Here is a 17,422-nt window from a genome sequence, read left to right on the forward strand (position 1 = left end):
CCAGGCCAGCCCCGGAGGCAGGCAGGGTGTCCACATCCCTCCGAAACGCATCAGGGACGAGGCGGTGAACAACACTCCCGCGGCCAGAGGGGGAGGACGGGGATCCTTCCCCTCTGTTCTCCCGGCTGTGTCCTTCCCTCGTGCACCCGGGGCGCGTTGCCCACATCCCACCGGGATCCCAGCGGGAGCATCCCGGGGCCGGTGTCCCGTCCACGTGAGGCGATGGAGCGGCCCTGGCCCTCAGGCACAGGGGCAGGGCGGCCGCAGAGCTGCTGTGCGCTCCCCCAACGCCCACGTAAGGAAGTGGTTGCATTTCTCGGAGAGGAAAAGGGAAGTCGGGCAGCCTCGGCGGGGCAGGCACAGCTCCCGCCGCTCGCTCGGGGCTGCGTTCGTGTCGACTGCCCAGAGTCCATGAACGAGCCCCGCCGTCCATGAACTGAGCCCGGCCCGCCCTGCCCGCGCCGCTCCGCAAGGTAAGGACGGGGAGGCAGCTCTGCCACCCCAGCGAGGACCTGGGGCTGTCCCTGGGGGGGCTGTGGCTGTCACCGCTCCTGCTGCTCCCACCCTGCTCGAGGGGACGTGGGGACCCCCCGGCTGGAGCCAGGGGGTGCAGGCAGCCCCTCGCCTCGTGTGAGCTTTGCTGTCGCTGCGTTTTGGATGTTCGGGGTTCCCTTCCCCCCCGCCCCCCCCGATTTGGCAGCAAGTTTGAGGTTTTTCCTCTTGCTGGAGGTCTGACGGTTTGGAGGGGGGGGTGAAAAGGGTCCTTTCGTGGGGGTCCCGTCGTGGTTGGTGCCGGCAGAACCAGGGCTGCCACAGTCTGTCCTCTCCTCCTCGGGAATCAGCTGCTCCCCGCTTTGCCCAGCGTGAGGAAGAGGAGGGTCAGAGCTGCCCTCCCTCTGCTCTGGGACAGTGATGTCCCCTCAGGGCCAGGCTGGCTCCTGGGGCACCTCCAGCCAACGCTGGGGACCGAGGAGGGTGTCCCCAGCCTGGCTGGCAGGAGCACGGGGGGGGTGACACCCTGAGCTGCCTCAGGGAGCAGAGGGTCTCCCGGGGGTCAGTGCCGGGGGCCCACCATGGTGGCCGGGGGAGAGTTTCCCGGGGTCCTGCAGCTCCCGGCGGGATTCTCCCCGTGTCCCTGCACTGGGGAGTGCAAACCCCGCCAGGCTCACAAAAACCCCAAATACAGCTCCTCTGGTGCGTGGCTTCCTCCAGGGACTGGGAGGAGCCCCCAGCGCTCAGCTCTGCCAAGGTTTGGTTATCTCCTCCAAGGATGTTTCCGAGCTGCTTGGACTGGCCGGGGAGATAACGGAGCTGCTCCGACTCCCAATCCCGCCCTGTCTGACCTTTGGAAAATTCCCATTTTCCTCCCTCGCGAGCCCCTGTGTCGAGCAGGGGGATAGCCACAGCCCCTCCAATGCTCCTTCCTGGTGGGGAAGGGGCTGCCAAGCCTCTGTGGGTCACCCCAGGGCGGGAGCAGGGCTCAGGGAACTGGTTGTAAATGGGCTGTGGGGGAAATGAAACACCAACCGCTGCAGGGAGGGACTGGAGTGTGAAGGGCTGAGCAGCCCTCACTCCTTCCTGAGGTGGCCTCTGCTCCTGGCACAGCAGCTGACCTCATCCCCTCGGGGTGGCATTAAACCAGGGAGCAACAGGACCCCCAGGGAGAAGGGTTTATGCCTCTGAGCATCCAAACTACCTGGAAAAACCAAAGCATCGTTGTTTTCTTAGCGAACATCGAACATCGAGGCCGGAAAGCACCGCGGAGTGCCCTGCCTCCCATCCCTCCTCCCGGGAGCCCTTTCAGCCAGTGCCTGTTTCCGCTGGGTCCTGGTTTCAGCCAAGTCCCTATTTCACACATTTTCCCTCTCCTGAGGGAACAGCAGTGTCCCTGTTGTGCTGATTTTATCCGTCCCTTGTGGTGCTGCTCCATCAGGTACCCGGTGGCAGCAGCTTCGTGCCCTCCTTGGGTCACCCCGTGCTGCATCCCAGGGGGATCAGCTGGGACAGAGCAGCTGTCTGCTCATCCATGCCCACATCCTTGGCCAGTGGGGACAGATATTTTGGCAGGGTGTGGGGTGTGTGACAGCAGGGCTTGTGCTGTGCATTGGCATTGGGATTTCTCCACATGCAGCAGGCAGGTGATGGAGCTCTTTGCATTTTTTTCTCCCCAGCCCAGGGACGGAGCTTTGCTAGGAGAGACTTTTTTCCTTCCCCTGTACCGTTTTCAGCTGCCAAAGAAAACGGGACGTGTTCGGGGAGTTCCCAAAATAGCCGAGAGCAAGCTGTGAGTAATCCCGTCGGTCACGCCCTGGCAAGGTGTTTCCCTACATCCCTGCATTCCCTCAGCTGGATGGCCAGGGGGCTGTGACGCTGCTCCGAGCTCTTCCTGGTCCCTTCCTGGTCCCGTGGCACCTGGAGGGGGCTTGCGGGAAGCTGCTCCATCTGGTGACACCGGAGCAGTTGGTGGGGACCAGCAGGAACAGTGGGAGCTCAGCCAGGAGAAAGGATTAGTCACCAGGGCTGAGCACGGGTGGGATGGGATGGGATGGGATGGGATGGGATGGGATGGGATGGGATGGGATGGGATGGGATGGGATGGGATGGGATGGGATGGGATGGGATGGGATGGGATGGGATGGGATGGAGGTGTCTCCATAGGGCTTTGGCACATCCTACATGAGAGATGGGGAAGGAGGAAGTGGATCTGGCTGTGTGGGGATGGAGAGAGGAGATGCTGCCCATGGTGGGACAGCTGGGATGCTCACAGGGCCCCTGTGTGCCCTGCCACCTCCTGCCCACTGAGCTCCAGCCAGCTGGGGCAGGAGCTGGTGGTGGGATTTGGAAGTCTCTGAAAGTGAGCAGTCTCTGAGCTTGGAAATCCTCAGGGAAACCCCCTCCCCAGCAGAGAGGGGACACAGTGGGCTGTGACACAGGGCTGATCCCAGTGGGAGGGATCGCTCGGTGGGGCTGGGAGCTGGAAGTCTCTTGTCCCAGTGGCTGGAGCAACATGTCCTGACCAGCCACGGGGGTCTCTCCCTGTTCTCAGCCCGTGAGCCATGGCCTACCACAGCTTCCTGCTGGAGCCCATCAGCTGCCATGCCTGGAACAAAGACCGGACCCGTAAGTACGGCCAGGGCACCCCATCCCAAAATCCCCAGGGATAACCCGAAGCACTGACTGTCCGGGCTAAACATCCCTGTGGTGGGAGATGCTCCCGGGACAGGGCAGAGCTGGGTTGGGGCTGGGTTTGGGGATGTAAATTCTGCTACAGACAGATTTGGGGGCTGGGACAGCATATTCCCCTCTGTATCTGCCAGATCCCTCTGCTGGGACAGAGCCTGGCACAGGGACAGAGCCTGGCACAGGGACAGAGCCTGGCACAGGGGTGCAAGCACAGTGTCCGGCCCAGAGGCACTGCGGGGCGTGGGGAGGGACGGACGGGGCACAGAGCAGAGCAGAGAAGAGCAGGGCAGGGCAGGGCCGGGTGATTCGCGGCCGATGGCATTTCCCGACCGCGGCACAGGGGACGTGGGAGAACAAAAAGGGCTTTCTCTGCTGCAGCCAGGCAGGAGGGGCGGGCTAGGGCTGGATTCGGGAGCTGTGCGCCTGCAGCCATCCCGTGTCCTATCCTATCCTATCCTATCCCATCCCTCCAGCCGCATGGGATCACTCTCTAGGGAAAGGAGGACCCCAGGCTGTTGGGTCTGGGGTTCTCCCTCCCCTGAGGGACAATTTGCAGTGTCAGGGCAGTGCAGGGCCAGGGCTGGGGGCCTTGGTGGGACCCCCCTGCCGTGCAGGGGAACCTGGAGCCCAGGAAGGGGCGGGTGGGGGCTGCCTGGCCCTGCTGCCCCCACAGGGCCCGTGACCCAGGGAGGGCTTTGCCCTCGCCCTGTCACCCCCAGAGATCGCCCTGTGCCCCAACAACCACGAGGTTCACATTTACCGCAAGGACGGGGCCAAGTGGAACAAAATCCACGAGCTGAAGGAGCACAACGGGCAGGTGACGGGTGAGTCCCGGCTGGCGGAGGGGACGGGGACACGGATGGTGGGTGGCCCTGCCCTGGAGCTGCTCCCAGCCCTCCCTGTGGCGTTGGGAGCTTCTGGATGGGGGTTGTGCTGTGGGTGGAGCAGAGGGAGCAGGTTGTGTCCAGCTCTCCTGGCCCCGACCTGGCGTGTCAGAAGGCATCTGGGGTGGGATGGATGGGATGGGAGGGATGTGGAGGCATGGGGTGGGGAGGGATAAGGTGGGATGAGATGAATAGAATGGGATAGAATGGATGGATGGATGGATGGGAAAGGATATGGATAGATGGAAGAGATGGGTGAGATGGATTGGGATGGAAAGGATGGGGTGGGAGGGGAAGGATGGGTGGGAGAAATGGAGTGGGATGGGTTGGGATGATGTTGGAGGGATGAGAAGGGAAAGGATGGAGTGGGGTGAGATGAGATGGATTGATGGATGGATGGATGGTTGATAGATACATAGGAGAGATGGTTGGGATGGAATGGAACGGTGTGGGAGGCATGGGAAGGGATGGGGTGGGGAGGGATGGAATTAGATGAATGGGAGAGATGGGGTGGGATGGGTTGACGTGGAATGCTTTGAGGTGGGAGGGGTGGGAAGGGATGGGGTGGGATCATTTTGGATGGATATGGGAGTAGGGTAAAGAAGGACTCTGGAGCAGAGACCACCTCGAACAACTCTGCCTTCAGACAGCCCCCAGCCCCGAGTGACCCATTCCCATTCCCACTCCCATGGCTCCCTGGGCCACCATCACCCCACTCTGCCTTCCAGGCATCGACTGGGCCCCTGAGAGCAACCGGCTGGTGACGTGCGGGACCGACCGCAACGCCTACGTGTGGACCCTGAAGGGCAACGTGTGGAAGCCCACCCTGGTGATCCTGCGGATCAACCGCGCCGCCCGCTGCGTCAAGTGGAGCCCCAAGGAGAACAAGTTCGCCGTGGGCAGCGGCTCCAGGCTCATCTCCATCTGCTACTTTGAGCAGGAGAACGACTGGTGAGGATCCGGCACAGCCTGGGGGGGGTCTGTCCTAGGGGAGATGGGAGGGATGGATGGATGGATAGGTGGATGGATGGATGGATGAGACAGATGGGTGGATGAGATGGATGAGATATGGAAGATGGCTTGGGAGATAGGAAACTGGAGGAGCTGGAGGTAAGACAGGAAGAGATGAGGGAGATAGAGAGGAGCTGGAAGTGGAGACAGACGGGGAGATGGAGAGATGGACTCCACATGCCCGAGCTGCTACTGCAGAGTGGTGGCCCAGGGCAGCTCCTGGGGCACTTGGAGCATTCACCACCCTCATCCAGCCCTCCTGCCAACCCAGTGGGGTTCCTGGGGGAGGTGACGCTCCCCCCTGATGCCAACCCCTCTCCATGCAGGTGGGTTTGCAAGCACATCAAGAAGCCCATCCGCTCCACGGTGCTCAGCCTCGACTGGCACCCCAACAACGTCCTCCTGGCCGCCGGCTCCTGCGACTTCAAGTGCCGGTGAGGAGCAGGGGGGTGGGTGACCAGGGGAGCCTGAGTGAGGGGACCCCCAGGGATGGGTTGGGGTCACACCCTGGCACAGCACAGAGCTGTGTGGGGCAGCCCAGCACCCTGAATTGTCTGTGGGGAAGGCTTCACCTCCGAGGTGCTGTTTGGAGCAGGGAATGGAGCACAGGGGAGACTCAGGGAGGTCTGGGGGTGCCCTGGGGATGATCCCAGCATTACAGCACCCTGTGAGACCCCATGGGCTCTGCCAGGGAAACCGAGGCGTTCAGGGAGCAGGGCTGGAGGCAGTGCAGGCGCCGTGTCCGGGGACACACGGCAACACCCTTCCCCTCTCTCCCAGGATCTTCTCAGCCTACATCAAGGAGGTGGAGGAGCGGCCCAGCCCCACCCCGTGGGGCTCCAAGATGCCCTTTGGGGAGCTGATGTTCGAGTCCAGCAGCAGCTGTGGGTGGGTGCACAGCATCTGCTTCTCGGCCAGCGGGTCCCGTGTGGCCTGGGTGAGCCACGACAGCACCCTGTGCCTCGCCGACGCCGGCAGGAGGATGGCGTAAGCAGGGCAGGGCAGGGGGCTGGGGGGGACTGTGCTGGGGGTGTTGGGGGGGGTGAGCCCCAAACTGACCCCGGGGTGGGAGTATCTCAGTTGGGTTGGGCCAAGAGCGTTCCCAGAGCATCCCTGTGTGTGGGAGGGGGAGATGGAGGGGTCCAGCCCCAGGAACTGGGACAGTCCTAGAACATCCCTGGAGCATCCCTGGATATCTCTGAGCATCCTTGGGTAGTGAGGGAGGTAGAGGGGTCCAGTCCTGCATGTTGATGAGGGAAATGGAGGGATTCGGCCTCAGGAGCTGGGATTGTGCTGGAGCATCCCTGGAGCATTCCTGGATATCCCCAAGCACCCCTGGGTATCCTTGGAGCATCTCTGTACATGAGTGGGTAGATAGAGGGGTCCAGGCCCATGAGCTGGGATAGCCTGAGAGCATCCCTGGAGCATTCCTAGGTATTCCTGAGCATCCCTGTACATGGATGGGGGATAAAAAGCAGTCCAGCCCCAGGAGCTGGGACACCCCTCGAGCATTCCCAGAGCCCCACGGATGGAGGAGGTGGTGGGTCCTCTTGTAGTCTTGTGGCTTCCACCCATGTGACGAGCTGTGCCAGTCTCAGGGCAGAGGCTGCAGCTCAGCTCCCTGCCAACATCCTGCCCTGCCTCGCAGCGTTGCCACCCTGTGCACCGAGACCCTGCCCCTGCTGGCTGTCACCTTCATCACCGAGAACAGCCTGGTGGCCGCGGTGAGTCCGGGCGGGGGCACGGGGTGGGCACGGGGCGGGCGCCGTGGCCAGAGGGTGCTGAGCAGGGCGGGCTGTTCCCCAGGGCCACGACTGCTGCCCGATGCTGTTCACCTACGAGGAGAGCCAGGGCGCCCTGACCTTCGGGGGGAAGCTGGACGTCCCCAAACAGAGCTCCCAGCGCGGCCTCACCGCCCGCGAGCGCTTCCAGAACCTGGACAAGAAGGCGAGCTCGGACACGGCCAACGCCACGCTGGACACCCTGCACAAGAACAGCATCAGGTGAGGGCTGGGGGGTGCAGGGACAGGCTCGGGGTCACCTCGGGGGTGATGACCCCTGAGCATCCCCCGGCTGTGCTGCTGTCCGGCCTGGGAGCTGGGATAGCCTTGGAGCAGCCTTGGGTATCCCTGGAGCATCCCTGAGCATTCCTGCAAACGAGTGAGAGAGGTTAAAGGATTCAGCACGAGGAGCTGGGTCAGTCCTGGATATCCCTGAGTTTCCCTGGGTATCCCCGGAGCATCCCTGCATGTGGGTGGGGGAAATAGGGGGGTCCAGTCCCAGAAGCCGGGACAGTCCTGGAGCATCCCCAGAGCACACCTGGATATCTCTGAGCATCCCCGGGTATCTCTGAGCATCCCTGGCTACCCCCAGTGCCTCCCAGCACATGGGTCAGGGAGAGGAAGGGGTGCAGCCCCACTCCCACCCATGGCTGCCCGGCAGCCCCGAGGGCTCAGCAGGAACCTTGGATTGACTGATTCCTGCTGCCTCTTTGCACCCACAGCCAGATCTCGGTGCTGGTGGGTGGGAAGGACAAGTGCACCCAGTTCTGCACCACAGGAATGGATGGTGGCATGAGCATCTGGGATGTCAAGGTGAGATGTCCCCACAGACCCCCTGGACTCCGAGCACCCAATGTTGAACCTTCATCAGCCCCAGCTCTAATCCCTCACCCTGTGGTGTTGGGGCCCACGCTGTCCCACAGTCCTGGCTGGGGGACACCCCAGGGTGGCACTTTCACAGCTCTCCATCAGAGAGGGGTGATGCCAGCCTTGCAGAGGGATCCAGCAGCCTCTCCTGGCTTCAGCTTTGCCCACATGGCTTGGAAAATGAGCCCAGACCAGCCAAAGTTGGGATCTTCCCCCCACAGGGATGGGTTGGCATGCCAGGGGACAGCTTCCCTCCCAGTTCCCTTCGCTTTCAGCTCCCCAACCACTTCCTTGGAAAGCAAAGAGGTGCTGCTGAACAACCTCCCATTTCATTTCAGAGCCTGGAGTCAGCGCTGAAGGATCTCAAGATCAAATGAAGGAGCCCTCCAGGAAGGGCATCCTGGCTGCCCCTGCTCTGCCACCCTGCCTGCTTCCCCCTGCCAGCCCCCTGTGCCACACGAACCCCCCGTGCCACATGAGCCCCCTGTGCCACCATGCCACCAGCACACTCCCTGCTGCCAGCCAGCCCTGGCGGCTGCTCTCAAAGAAAACCATTTTTTTTTTAAACTATTTTTGTTAAAAAATAGTTTTAGTTTTTAACTATCCTTCCTGATGCTGGTCATACATCGCTTAGAAAATAGAAAATAAAGTTAAGGAATTTTCCTGGATAAATCCGAAGAGGTTTTCTTTGCACTCTTATAGAACAATTTCAGGTATTCCCAGGAAAGCAGCTTCCCACTGTGGTTTCTCATCCTCACTGAGGATGACAGTCCCTGTGGCACACCCCTCTGCCACAGTCCCTGCAGTCAGGCAGACAGGATTACACAGAACAAATCACATTTGTCCTGCACCTCCACAGCCTTAACCCCTCCACCAGTGACTCCCAGTGCTCTGAGCCCTGGGGCTGGATCTCCTCCAGCCTTCAGGGAGCGAGTCTGGGAAGTGCTGGTGTCCCAGAACAGGCTGGCAGCAGGACTCCCAGACCTTCTGGGGCACAGCAGGTTGGAGTATCTCCCCTTCCCCTCCTGCAGCCCTGCACTGAGACAGGACACGTGACAGGGTGACAGTTCGGTGACTGCCCTTCTGACACGGTGACTGGGCCAGACAGCACCCTGAGGGTAACTGTTTCCTCCTCCGTGGTAAACAGATTGTGCAAGACATCCATTAAAACAGCAGGGAAAGCTCTTCCCCCTCAGGCTGCATGTGCTAAACCTGGAGCCAAACCCCACCCCACAATCAGCAGCTGCAGGAGTCCCCCAGCCCCCCTAAGCTGTGCCCTCCACACACACACGAGGCCACAGCAGTTCTGATAACTTACAGTTTAATCAGCCAAATATACAAGTTCTGGTGTTGTTTTTTTAACTTGATCAAGTTTGGTTTTGTTTTTTTTTTCTTTTTTCCCATCTGGATCTGACACAATAAATGTTTGTTTTTTCTCCTTTGAACAAAGGATGATGTGGTTAAAAACTGGCACTATCCCTAATAAAGAGGAGAAAAAAAAAATGAAGAGGAGGGAAAAGGGGAGACTGGCTGCAAGAAAGGAGGGATGAATCCGGGAAGGAACGGCACTCCAGATGTCCATGAAGTCAGGCTCCAGCTCGTGCTGCAACGCCCTGCAGCAAAATTTGGTGGGCTCTTTGCCCAACTGGATTCCTCAGATACATTATCCTTTGGGATTTGATACCAAGTCAGTTCCCCACCCCATGCCCCACCCCACAACGACCCCACAATCTATTTTCTTGCAATCTAGTATTTGAAGCACCTCCCCTCCCACACAGCTCCCTCCCTCCCGCCCAGCCCCCCCATCTACGAGTTCTTGATCCTAAAAACAGCAAAAACATTCATGTTTCTGAACTGTAACAGGGAACTGCTGTTCAGCACAGCTCTGCACTGCAGAGAGCAGCTGCCCCTAACCCCAAATGGAAATCTGTGCCAGGATGAGGACAAACACATCGTCAGTGTCTCTTGGAGGTGGAGGTGACGTCGATGCTGCAGGACACCCTGCGTGGCATCGATGGAAGGCGACACGGCAGAGCTCCTGGCAGGACCAGGCACAGTTCCCTGGCGTTTCCTCCTCTTGCATGGCCTGTGCTTACTTGTTAAGGGATAGTGACTGCAGTCTTTTACCTGCCATGGCCGCTTCGTCTTTCGCTGGGGAAGGAAAACAACAGTTGCATCATTTCATGGCCCACGTTGGGGACTGGGGGGGGTTTGGCAGCCCCAGGGACTGAAATCCTGCCAGCAAAGGAAAAAAATCCTACCCCCCACCAATCCCTGGTAGATCCCCAGAGGTAAGAGGCACAGCCTCCACTTGAGTGTTCCCTTCTACCCCTGGCCTCTCTTAAGGCATCCACAAATCACTCTGATGCTGATGCCCAAATTTCTCTGTTGAAATTTGACAAGCTGTGCTTGTCAGACTTCTGGTTCACACCTACCAGAGCTATGGAGAAAGAAGGGAAGGAATGCTGCAAACTCCCTGGGTAGATTAGATCCCCAGCATGCAAAGGAGGTAAATCACAACCAGGAACCTGCTAAACCCCTAAAGTGGAGCCAGCATTGCCTGGGAGGCACAGGATAACATGGATGTCAAGGAAAATTCCCTTCTCTCTTTCCCTGCTCCCCGTTCAGGTGTCTGAGAGCTTTATAAATCAAGAGCTTATGAGAAGGAAACAGCTGAACCTGGTTTTGCTGAGGGGAGTTGTGAGAACACCACAGAGGCTCAGGAGATGAGGGATTAGCACATGTGACATGAGAAATGATGGCTCTTGGCACTGCAGCCGTGGCACAGAGAAGTAGGAGAGTATGATTAATCATTCTCTAACCTTTTCTTTCCTCTTCTTTCTTTCTGGCAGCTTCTTCCCTTTGCTTCCTGATGATGGCTAGTCGGGCAAGGTCTGCCTTGGCTTGCTCTGTTTTCCCAGCGAGGTGCATTTTCATGTATCTTTCTTTTGCCTTTTGTTTCTCTATTTCCTCTCTGTTTGAGGGAAAAAAAAAACCAAACAGTCACCAGAGTATCCAGGGAGGCACACAGGTACAGGCAGAGTGGGGGAGGCTTCCAGCTGGGAAGGATGGTGAGAACAAACATGGATGACCCACCAAAACTGGGGGGTCCTACAGCAGTTTTCAGGCACAGGTTCTATCTCTTGCAGGGTTTGAAGAGGGATGAGGAGAGATTATTTCTACCTTCCTTCAGCTAAATAAGGACATGGACACACAAGGTCAAATGAATTAGCCCCAGACCACACAGCACTGTGACATGTTTTTCCCAGCCTTACCCTCAACAGTGTCCTGCTGAATGAATCAACCCCAAATAAAAAAAAGCTTAAATCTTTCCCTCCAAAACTTGCCACTGATAAATGGAACTAGGAGATTAAACTTTGGTTTCCATCTCGTTCATCTGCTCAAAGACAAAAATTTCACCATGATGCCTGGAATCTGGGAAACCTCCACCTGTCACCAGGGCACCTTCTGCAGCAAGATTAAAGTGGATCCAAGGTGACCTCTGGCAAATGGATTTCTGTTACATCTTACTTTTTGGCATAAAACTTCATGAAAGGAATGGCTTAAATCCCTTTCTCTTAGTGCATCCTGGCTCCAGGATGGCCACAGCTGCTCCCAGAGGACAGACAACTTCTGTGAAGTTCATAGGGAATCACATTTTGGAACACAGTGAGCCCTGCCTGACAGTTTGCTGCTGTTCAGCGTCTGCTTTGGGCAGCAACACACTTAAAGGGTCTCCCCAAAACACCAACACCCAGAGCAGGGAAACACCTCCCTGTGTGAAGCTGCTGCCACCAGCAAGGATGAAATTCCAGGGGTGCACCAGCTCCCACCAGGGGAGCAGGGAAGACTCACCTCTCTCGTCGTGAGAGCTCCTTAGGTCCATCCAGGTCCAGCTGAGTGACTTTTTTGGTTGTCTGAATGACACGATTGGGGTTCTCGATGTCTATCAACCCTTCCACTCCTTTGCGCTTTTGCTGCAGTTCAAGAACAAGGGGGGGGGGGGGTTAAATCTCACACTGAGTTGTCTCAGAGCTCATCAAACACACTGCAAAGCACCCCAAAAGCACAACTCGAGATGGTTTTACTAGCGGCCAGCAAAACCATTTATGAACCAAGATTGTTATCTTGGCATTTCAGCCTTTTTTAAAATTCTTCTTTGCCTTCATATTTCATCCATAAACATACATGAGCTTTCATTCTGAGGACAAAATGCTGTCAAAGTGAGGCTTTTTGGGCTTCTAAAAATAGTTCTTGCATAAAAAATTACTTATAGGTAGCTCTCAAAGAAAACTCTTGAGTCAAGTGCATGAATCTGCCCCTGGCCCAAGAATCTGGGTGGTGCCACTGCATTAAGTGCCCTGAGAATGACACTACCTGATAATCCTCATCATCTTCATCACTCTCATCTGAATCTAAAGACTTCTTCTCCTTTTTGGGGTCCCCTGTTGCTCCTTCACCTCCTTCTTCTTGCTCCTCTTCTTCCTACAGAATCACAGGAAATCAGAGGAAATGTATGTCAATCAAAATCCCAAATCCAGCTCTTAAAGGAGACAACTTTGGAGGGATGAGGGACAGCTCTGAGCACTGGTGTTCCCAACATGGCCCTCATGTCACCAAGGGGGCCTGGCTGTTACAGAACAAGAGCTCATCCTCAGGATCACCAGTTCACCTCCAAACAACTCTGCTGTTCCCTCTAACAGGAAAATGATTGTAAAAGACACAACTGGCACTTTGTTCTCCCCAGATGAAAGATCTCCAGGAGAATTTTGCCCTGGTTTTTCAGTGCATAACATCTCAGACTAAACTACATAGATGCAGCATGGAGCTGATCCCATCCCGGGTCTAGATAAAAGAAAAACAACTAGAGAAGAGCAAACTGACAGCCATCAACCAGAACATTATTATCCAAGAAATTACAGCCTTTTTAGCACAGCTTCCACCAGTCAGAAGCCTGGGAATTGATTTCTGAAGCATCAGAAGATAAGATCAGAAGGACCAACACGGGTGTGAACAGCTTGTTTTACCACTGCCAACATCCCTCACTGAGCAACTGGCAAATGGGATGAGCACGGGGCAGTAAGAGGAGTAATTTTGCTAATTTTGGGGGGTTTTAAGCTTTCCTTAATAAAATAGTGTTAGATGTAACCATCACTGTATGATACAGATTGTCAGAAAAAATAAACCCTTCTCAAAGAGCAGCTCTCTGGTTTGTTGAGAAACAAGACACACTTCAAGTGGGTCCTGCTTTTCTGTTCCACTTCCAGCTGGTATTTTTATTAACAACATGGAAGTAGAGAACACTTAGACATTTTGTGAATGACATCACACTGGCAGGAGTTGGAATCATTTTGAAAAACAGGATCAGACTCATAAGTGGTTTCAGAACTTGGAAATATGGCATGAAACCAAGAAGGTGGAATCAGAATCAGTAACCAAGAGGAGTTACACTTTGGAAGAAGAAATCCAACACCAGGCTGGAATATGTGGCTAAGCAGCAAACCAAACAATCATCTTGAGTTCCAGCTGGGTAGAACATTAAAAAGGAGTCAACACTATGGCTCAGAACTGCCTGAAAGAGTCACCCTGGAGGTATTCATCAGTATTTCCTACATGGGGTGTAATTATCCTCCTGTGGTCAGTGCTGGGAGGCCTCAGCTGGAATTGTGTGTTTGGGCTTAGGCAGCACTTTCAGAAAGTCACAGAAAAGGAGCAGTCAGAGTGTCACCAGAGCTGTGACAACTTGGGAATCAAGAGAGCAAGTGCTGCAAAAAGCAGCCATGGCTTTTAGGACACCAGTCAGGTCATGGAAGCAGGAGGAGATGTTACAGTCCAATGCTGGGGCATAGAAACACCCAAAAAAAGGCCTCATGCCAGAAAACTCTGTTATCTCCCCCTGGAAGTCAGAGGCAAAAAAGAAAATCAAGTTTACAAGAAGTCGTCAAAGGAGTTTGGTCCTTTAAGTCTAGAAGAGGGCAAATATAATAATTTCAACATACAATAAGATGTCAAGATGTGAGCCCTTGTTCTCCAAAGCCAAGATGCAGAGCACAGATAAAAAAATTAGCTGACACTGGAGACTGGAATGATGAAATATGGGGAGAAAGCATCTCCAGAGCTGCTGAGTAATCAGTTCTCCTGTCCTTTAACCTTCAAATGGTGAACTGGATGGTCCACCACACCTCAGGAACCAGGCTAGATGACACCCTGCAGTCTCCCTAGTTGGGAATGTTCAGAGTCCATACTCTGATCACTGTTGGAATGACCTCAGCAATGCCTAAGCTGCCATTGCTCCTGAATCACAAGTAATCAGGCTGGACACACCAGGAATTGTGGCAGGAAGTACACAGTGGAGGCAAACACATACCCTTGCCTTTTGCTTTTCTGCTTGGAGCTGGGCATCAATCTCTTCAGGACTCGTGTACTGTCTTGCTCGGCCTTTGTGGCCTCCTTTTCTACCTGCACAAAATAATAAAATTAACAAATGGGTTAGTGATGAGCTTCCAGAAAGGTCTGTTCCTCCTGCAGCACTCTCTGGATTTTCAGTGCAGATTGGACAAACCAAAATAGCTCCTCTGATGGGACCTAAAGAACAAAAAGCCCACACTGAACTTGGTGAAACGCTCCAAGATTTTGGGGTAAGATGCACAGAGAATTGGGATTATTGATACCACCCTTCCCTGCCTGCACTCGTGGCCCCTTTGATTCCCTTTCCAGGCTGCCAAGGGGTGCACAGTCCCACAGCAGACCCCAGTTCCCTGCACAGGGGGAATCACAGTGTGTTCCTGTGGTTACAACCAACATTCCCAAAGCTTGGCTCCGTTACCCCTCCCCTGCACTGAGGCTGTGCCAGGGGAAAATAGGAAGCTAATTGGACAAAAGCTTTGGGAATTACAATGAGAGCTGAAGAAGCACTGAAAGGAGCCTCCATGTTTTACTGCTTTAGAAGGAAAAATAAAAACAAGCTCTAGGAACCAGGAAGGGGAGTCAGCGTGGCCGGGACTGCCTGGCTGAGATCGGACCCAAGCTCCAGACTCTGGTATTAATGAACTGCTGAAGCCATCAATGATTCCTGCAAGTCACTGCTCACTTTATGTTCTTCCAGCCCAAAGAACTGGGAAGCACATTGGACAGAGTCAGTCCACAGCCCCGAGAGAGGGAGACTGGCAAAAAGAACACAACTCTGGCAAGGGAGCTCCCTGCTACTGCAGGAGTCTTGGAAGGAGCGGGAAACCCTGGATCTCACTCACCCTCCTCACTTCACCTGCCTAGGACAAGGAACCTTATGGTGATGGGGAGGGATGAGGATCATCTCTCCTTCCTTGGGACTGTGTGGGATCCATGGGACACCTGCCACTGCTCTGTCACTGTGTGCTGTTGGACTGGCAGGGACTGGGAGTGCCAGGGCAGGCAGCCCCTGTGGGCTGTGAGCTTTACAGATCCCACGTTTTCCTACCAACTCTCCTGGCTCAGCAGAGACAAACTCTCACATGTTTCAAAGCAGAGCTGTGGAGTAAATTATCCCAAAGTCCCCACTGTGAAGCCTTACAGACTCCAGAGATGTTTTACCATGAGAAACAGGGAAGCATAGACAACAGAGGCTTCTCCCTGCCCTCAGCTGGGGAGGCTCGTGGGCTCTCAAACCACAAGCACAACTCGCTGCACACACAGATGGGTGTTTTCTGCTTGTCTGTTCCCACCATCCCACGTGGCAACACTGACACCCTCTGGGAAGGGGATCTACCATGGGAATGCTCTGGAGGAGACATTACCTCACTGCCCATCCCATGACATCACTCCAAATGGAGCAACACTAAGATCTCTGACACACCAAGAGGGGCCAGGCAGCTCCTCATCCAGCTGCTCCAGAATTCCACACTGGGCTGGGGACTGAGGAACACAAAAACCTCATCACTGCAAATAAACAGGGGTGATAAGGCAGAGAAGCAACTAAACAGGAATTATTTTTTATTAAAAGCCTAAAAAGAAGCAAATGGAAGAGTGAAGCCCACAAGAGGGACTGTGGGGAGCTCAGGGAGTGCAGGGCCATGGCTCTGCTCCCAAAACCTCAGTCAGACACAGGGATTGCTGGTCCTACACCTGCCACTGAGCAGCTCAGTGCCTCAGTTTCCCCATCTGCAAAACAGGGATGATTCTTTTCCTCCTCTGTGAAGCATTTTTAAAAATGCAGATTTCACCTCCAGCAAAGCCCACTGTGCCAGGCACACCCTCAAACACCTATGTCTTCAGCTTTAAACAGCAAAATTAAGGGATTTAAATGAAAGAGAATAAAAGGATACCGATGGAATCACTTCTCTTTTAAATCAAGTTATCAAAAAAAAACCCCAAAAAACTGAAATAATCAGAAATAATCCTGTAACAAAAAATTTATTATTGGATGATTAATGCCCCCCCTTTTATGTTAAACAGTGAGTGCCAAAATCCACTGACTGCCATCCACTAATTCCCACTGACCTGGGGGCAGGGAGGAAACGAGCAATGACCCCTCTTTTCCCCAAAAGCAAAAGGTTCGAGTTAAACATTTAAAGCTGTGCAATGAAACAAAGAATCCTGGGTTACGGGGCATTTAAATATAGAAAATGGGGTTAAAACCGGCCTTCACAAAAACCACGTGAAAGCCCCAGCCCCATCTACCAGCACCGTGCAGATGGGCACAAAATGAGGTGGCTAAAGAAAATCTAAACCGGGAATCGGGTCTGGTGCTGAAGCCTGGGAAATGCTGACGAAATAAGCGGCGGGGAAGGGGCAACGGGGAGGGCCGGCCCGCGTTAAACGCGTGCGACCGGGGCTTGCCGGAGCCAATTATGCAGATGGGGCCTGTGGAGAAGGTTCTGGGTGCATCCAGCCCGGCCGTGACAGCCCCGTCAGCTCCTGAATCACACGAGGAGCGAGTCGGTGCCCGCTCGGGAACACCCAGAACGCGGCCACATCAAAGGAGCCGCGCCTGGAGCCCCTGAAGCCCCCGGGCCGGGACCCTCTGAGCCCCTTTCCCGGCCCCTGGGAACGGGATGGCCCCGAACCCCCGGGACCCCCCCGGTGTGGCCAGGACCCCCTCCCCGTGAGCCCCAAGCCCCGTCCCGGGGGAGCGGCCGCGGCTCCCATCGCGTGGGGAACACACGGAGCTCACACCGGGAACACGGAGGGGACCCGCGCCCCCCGCCCCGGGGCTGCCGCGCTGTTTGGGGGGGCACAGAGCGGGCCCCCAGCCCTGAGGGCAGCGCGGGGACCCGCCGTGTCGGGGGGGCGGGAGGAACCCACAGAGGAACCCGAAATCCCCCCCCAGCGCCCACCGCCAGCCGCGGAGCGCCCTCAGGGACCCCCCGATGAAGGAGAGCGGGTCCCCCGGTGAGGGGGAAAGGGACCTCCCGAGCCCACCCCCGGCCAGGGGAGGGGGCGGAACGGGCCCCCCGCAGCATCTCCACAGCCTGCGGGGAGGGACACGATCCCTGCCCGCCGCAGCCTCCGCACCCCCGAGCGCCCTCCCCGCCGTCCCGCCGGCGCGGCCCCTCCACCTTTCGGCATCGCGGCGATGGCGGCGCGGCCCCCCCGGCCCGAGCGGCGCCCCGGAACCGGAACCGGGACCGCCCCCGCCCGCAGGACCCCGAGCGGGGCCGCCCCCGCCGCCGTCCCCGGGCCGGGCGGGTCTGTCCCGGGGGTTTCTCTGTCTCTGTCCCG

The 17,422-nt window shown here is 56.3% G+C and overlaps 2 protein-coding genes across 2 annotated transcripts; one reads left to right on the top strand and one right to left on the bottom strand.

The window, feature by feature from the left end:
- The first annotated feature begins 233 nt into the window (after positions 1–233).
- ARPC1B (actin related protein 2/3 complex subunit 1B) lies at positions 234–8,404 on the top strand. The gene is made up of 11 exons (XM_064673245.1): positions 234–473; positions 2,172–2,284; positions 3,047–3,120; positions 3,903–4,007; positions 4,796–5,018; positions 5,405–5,512; positions 5,859–6,065; positions 6,727–6,802; positions 6,885–7,081; positions 7,582–7,672; positions 8,065–8,404. The coding sequence occupies exons 3-11, from the start codon at positions 3,057–3,059 to the stop codon at positions 8,101–8,103; spliced, it is 1,110 nt and encodes a 369-aa protein (XP_064529315.1). The 5' UTR covers positions 234–473; positions 2,172–2,284; positions 3,047–3,056; the 3' UTR covers positions 8,104–8,404.
- A 626-nt stretch (positions 8,405–9,030) lies between these two features.
- PDAP1 (PDGFA associated protein 1) lies at positions 9,031–17,368 on the bottom strand. Its single transcript, XM_064673248.1, has 6 exons — positions 17,260–17,368; positions 14,094–14,185; positions 12,104–12,211; positions 11,582–11,703; positions 10,549–10,700; positions 9,031–9,877 (listed from the first exon to the last, which is right to left on the bottom strand). The coding sequence occupies exons 1-6, from the start codon at positions 17,267–17,269 to the stop codon at positions 9,819–9,821; spliced, it is 543 nt and encodes a 180-aa protein (XP_064529318.1). The 5' UTR covers positions 17,270–17,368; the 3' UTR covers positions 9,031–9,818.
- Between the last annotated feature and the right edge of the window lie 54 nt (positions 17,369–17,422).

The sequence above is a fragment of the Pseudopipra pipra genome, chromosome 16 (genome assembly GCF_036250125.1).
Source record: "Pseudopipra pipra isolate bDixPip1 chromosome 16, bDixPip1.hap1, whole genome shotgun sequence".
NCBI lineage: Eukaryota > Metazoa > Chordata > Aves > Passeriformes > Pipridae > Pseudopipra > Pseudopipra pipra.

Excerpts from the sequence above, each read along its gene's own strand:
- ARPC1B (XM_064673245.1), top strand. The coding sequence starts at position 3,057 with ATGGCCTACCACAGCTTCCTGCTGGAGCCCATCAGCTGCCATGCCTGG. Across the intron at positions 3,121-3,902 it reads CTGGAACAAAGACCGGACCC|AGATCGCCCTGTGCCCCAAC; the intron begins GTAAGTACGGCC and ends TGTCACCCCCAG. Across the intron at positions 6,066-6,726 it reads GACGCCGGCAGGAGGATGGC|CGTTGCCACCCTGTGCACCG; the intron begins GTAAGCAGGGCA and ends CCTGCCTCGCAG.
- PDAP1 (XM_064673248.1), bottom strand. Across the intron at positions 11,704-12,103 it reads AAGATGATGAGGATTATCAG|CAAAAGCGCAAAGGAGTGGA; the intron begins GTAGTGTCATTC and ends CTTGAACTGCAG. Across the intron at positions 9,878-10,548 it reads GAAAGAAGAGGAAAGAAAAG|CGAAAGACGAAGCGGCCATG; the intron begins GTTAGAGAATGA and ends TTCCTTCCCCAG.